Here is a 4582-nt window from a genome sequence, read left to right on the forward strand (position 1 = left end):
CCGTCAAAGATCGATAGTCCTTTTCTATCCCCGTTCAGTTTACTCATATTAGTAAAGTGTGTTCACTCAAACAAAAACCATTGTTACAGTATTCTTAACAATAATGTATTTCGAGCATGCGTTTTCATTGAAATAAATAACATCTTTTTTGGGTGATCTACATGTATGTTTTTCTTCTTTTTCTTATCGCGCCGCTATGCATTGTTTCTTGTATTTTTAACACATACAGAGTATAGTTTTTGAAGACAATAAAACACTTCCACTGCTAGCTGTATTTGTCTCAAGCGACTGACATTCAGATTTGGCATATTTACATTATTTCACATCTGTGTGTATCTAGATGTCGAACCATTTAAACAAATCTCAAGGCTCCATATCCCAATCGATCAATCTCTTCGGTATTTGCCTTTCTGACAAGTGAAACATAGCTAAAGTTTGATCTTATAAAAGATGTGAAAAATCAAACTTCTAATATCATTCTCTAATTACTTATATAATCGTGCCGTGTTTATAGACAGACGACACATGTTGTTCAGAATTAAGCATAAAATTAATTTCAATTCCCAGATAGTTTGACACTAGTGTGACATCAAAATATGGAGTCATCATTTTTAAAATCCTTAATATAGTCAGTAGCTTTTTTACCAATACATGTTGCCTGAAACTTTTTAGGATTGGCTTGCATATGATAATTTTCAAACCATAAAATTGAAACTGCTCTCTTACTGTTTAACCTAACTTCCGCAATGTCGTTAAAAGCCCAAACTGATTGCATGTTCATATTATACAGCGTCATATCATGCAAAGCGATGCATGAGGTAAACACGTGCTTGTGTTTATATCTTGCTATATAAAAAAATAATTTTCATTTGTAATTTCGAACTCTCCGCCTTCCAACCCCGTTTTTAAGAAAAAAAACTTATGTTTGGTAAGAAGGTGTAACAAAGAGGAGTAAGAGCTTTTATATTAAAAATAAATTCTAACGTCTCTCTCGTTTTGTCTGGTATTTTTAGTCGACCAATGTATTTACGTCCAGAACCGAAATATGTTTTGAGATCTTTTTCGAATAATTATTTGTTGGTTGTTCGTACTTAACAAAGTCTGATATCTATTTATCTGCACACAACTCATATGTTTTGTTTTGTTTTGATGATTAAGGCCAAATGAGTCAAACATAATATACTTTATAGTTGATAGTTTTTAGCGCATCTATCAAGTTTATTATGCACCTTGAACCTTGAACGCATTGTTTTATTCATTGAATTAATACACTTAACACATATTGTGTATCTATTAAGTGCAAAGTGTAAATTTATATTTTAACAACATAGCACAATTGATGAGCAACGCCTGTCAATCTTAAACCACTCTCCATATTTAAACAGCGTTCAGCCCTCAAGGTGATACAACACTGTTGGAATTTACACACACGAAGAAATGAAGTTTTATGTAAGGACAGCGGTTATAATGGTCTTGATTACGAGTGTGTTTACACTGTTAACGTTATTAATCATAAAAGCCTCATGGATTTCGAGCAACAGTCTAGTGGGTGACGATCTTAATCAACATAGCTCATTATACCAAATGTTCTTAGCTAGGAAACTTGGCATTAAAAGGAAGTTTACAAGGAGGCACTCATACAAATCACGTCAATCCAGGTACATTCTGCTGACCAAGAATCTATCAGTAATGCGCTTGCTAGATGTGACCACTGCCAGGGATATGTGGACTTTGCCAAATCTAGGTGCAGATCAGATACAAGCAGTCATTGGAAAAGTCGAAGATATGTGTAAAGGAAACTTTATCGGATACAACCGTAGTTTCGCCTTACTTAAGAATGTCAGCGTTGATCCGAAATTTGGGCATGGCAGAAAAGGTGGAGAAAATATACCTGAAGTCATAAATCAGAGAGAAGATCTGGAATATTATACTTTAGAAAAGGGGTACTTCAAGCTGCGCTGTCAGGAAGGTAAATCATACCATTTCAAACAGAAGAGCCATTTAAATGACTGGTTTAATGCACTAGAATTTTACAACATCTCCACTAAAATGATATTTATTCAACAACGGTTAAATAAGACAGCAATCGCGATAAAGCGGTTTGAATACGCAAATCTATATCACACAATGACGGACGTTTACAACGCGTTTCTTGTCGCTAAGGTTCTCAGGCTAGTACCTGACCACGTGATCGTATTTATAGTGGACGGCCACCCAGCAGGTGCGCTAGACGGCACGTGGTCTCGACTCTTTGGTGGCATGATTCGTGCAGGTGAGATAACTGAAGCAGTAACATTCCCAAGTATGGTCTGGTCCACCATCGGCTACGACAGCATGCTCAACAGCCACCGTCTACATCAAGTGCCATTTCTGGAGGAATTTAGAAGCTTCTTTCTCTTAAGACACTCTGTACATTTCAATGACGCACTCGACTGTGATAATCTGACGGTAGTACTCCTTTTACGCAAAGACTATATAGCACATCCTAGAAACCCATCAGGATTAGTAAGCAGAAAAATAGAAAATGATAAAGAACTGGTTCAAAGTCTTAAGGAGTTTTTGCCTCGACATAATGTGCTTTGTTCTCAAATTGATCTTCTTTCCATGAAAGATCAGTTGACTCTGATATCACGGACGGACATACTGATTGGTATGCATGGTGCCGGCCTTACTCACACGTTATTCCTACCTAAGCATGCCGGTTTGATCGAGCTGTACCCGAACTACTGGCCCACTGCAAATGTACACTTCCAGGCCATGGCACGCTGGAGAAACCTCAAATACTTACAGTGGCAAAATACTGATCCGTCTAATGAACGTGCAAATAAATATACTGTCATTAACACCAATGATGTTGTAGAAATGGTGGAAGATATCCATGCTTTAATGTGCAACTGACGGAACAACTTCAGCATACAGCATGATTGACAAGCACTTGAACCCTTTAAGTGTAATCAGCCCCATAAATGAGAAACAAAAACTTATCCTTCAAGTTTGTCAGTAAATTTGTAATCAAATATGCAATTTTCATCCATCGTTTTCAGTCGTTCCATCATTGTGCAATATTAAAAAAAACACGTTGTTTAATATTGCTGATCCTACCTGCCCTGTTTTTGTCTCCACAGTGACATTCAGCGATGTTCAGATGTAAATCTTTTATGATAGGCTCAGTAGTCGAAGATATAAAACGACAGGGTCAGAAGTCGAAAACCAGTTAAGCCAGGCTGAATAGCCATAAACCTATTATGAGGGGCCTAGTAGTCGAAAAATAGTATGGTAAGCTCACCAGTCGAAAACATATGATGAGGATTACTTGTTGTTATCTAATAATTATGAGTGTTCTCCAATGTCTTATTTAATGTTTAATGTGTACAAAATCAACCACAAACATACTCTCCACGCACGAACGTCATATACATAATATTATATTTGTCATTGAATCAGTGTAAAGTTTGATAAACTACCGTCTGCAATATTTAATGTTACTGGGTTCTTAAGAAGGGTGAGTCATTATCAACCGCATAATACAAGATACAATAAACAATAATCATTATTTAAAGTCGGGTATATAATCACAATAAACAAAAAAAAACAATTAACAAATTTCCGACATTTTCGAAACAGTAAACAGTAAACAACAAAATTTGTTTGAAATAAAAGACTTTATATTAATCACAGACTATGCTATGAAACAAGAGTGAACTAAACTATTACCCAGAGCTTAGACAATTCTAAATATTGATCATACATGTTCAAAAACATATACATATCAAATACAAGGCTACACTGCTCCCTCTATTTTTAAATTTGACCCCGAATTTCGGACCGAAGTCTAAGGTCTATTTTCAATGAACTTGATGCTCATCGTGCAACGTGAATTATTTACGTTGGGCGCAAATATAACGGAATGCACACATTGCAATGTGCATATGTCGGGGATCGGACCAATGACCTTTCGCTCAATAGTTGGGCACTACAGAGTCACAATAAATGCTAGCTCAATAGCATGTGAGGCAGGTTAAGTTAAGGACATTTTTCGCCCGGAAATCGAGGTTACATGTAAATTACATACTGCATTCAAATGCGATTTGCAAGGGAAAACGTTTAACTCCTGATCAAAAACGTTTATATAAAGAACGCGCCGAATTGAAATCCACTGAAATGACAGTGCACTTTACCATTGGTTTGCTAACTTTAGAAAATTGTAATTATTTAAAACTGTTTTATAAACAGTTCTTTTCTGACAAAAAAATACTTTATTCTTTTTTATGTTCTATTAGACGTAATGTGTTGCTCTTTTTAAACCAGATTTAAGGATGTAACCGGGCTTTCATAAATCGATAAAACCCTGCTGGAAGAATCATGCTGTATTAATTTTAAATTTGAATAAAGGTCGTTTTGCTCATGCTGCAACAACGTCAATTGAGGTCACCACGTGGTGCCGACTTGATCTACCTCAACCGCTTTAAAATATAGCTACATCAAGCGAAATGCACTCATCTAAAATATCAGCGAAACGTGCAAAATGTCCCCCGATCGGTCCTCGTCGGAAATATAGCCATCTTGAAAGAACAAAAGATGT

General features: G+C 36.2%; 1 protein-coding gene across 1 annotated transcript; it reads left to right on the forward strand.

Moving 5' to 3' along the window:
* Positions 1-1430: 1430 nt before the first annotated feature.
* LOC128218417 (uncharacterized) lies at positions 1431-3038 on the forward strand. The gene is made up of 2 exons (XM_052926082.1): positions 1431-1969; positions 2204-3038. Exons 1-2 carry the CDS (start codon positions 1438-1440, stop codon positions 2896-2898), a joined length of 1227 nt encoding a protein of 408 aa, XP_052782042.1. The 5' UTR covers positions 1431-1437; the 3' UTR covers positions 2899-3038.
* The last annotated feature ends 1544 nt before the right edge of the window (positions 3039-4582 follow it).

Source organism: Mya arenaria, chromosome 14 (assembly GCF_026914265.1).
Source record: "Mya arenaria isolate MELC-2E11 chromosome 14, ASM2691426v1".
In the NCBI taxonomy this organism is placed as follows: domain Eukaryota; kingdom Metazoa; phylum Mollusca; class Bivalvia; order Myida; family Myidae; genus Mya; species Mya arenaria.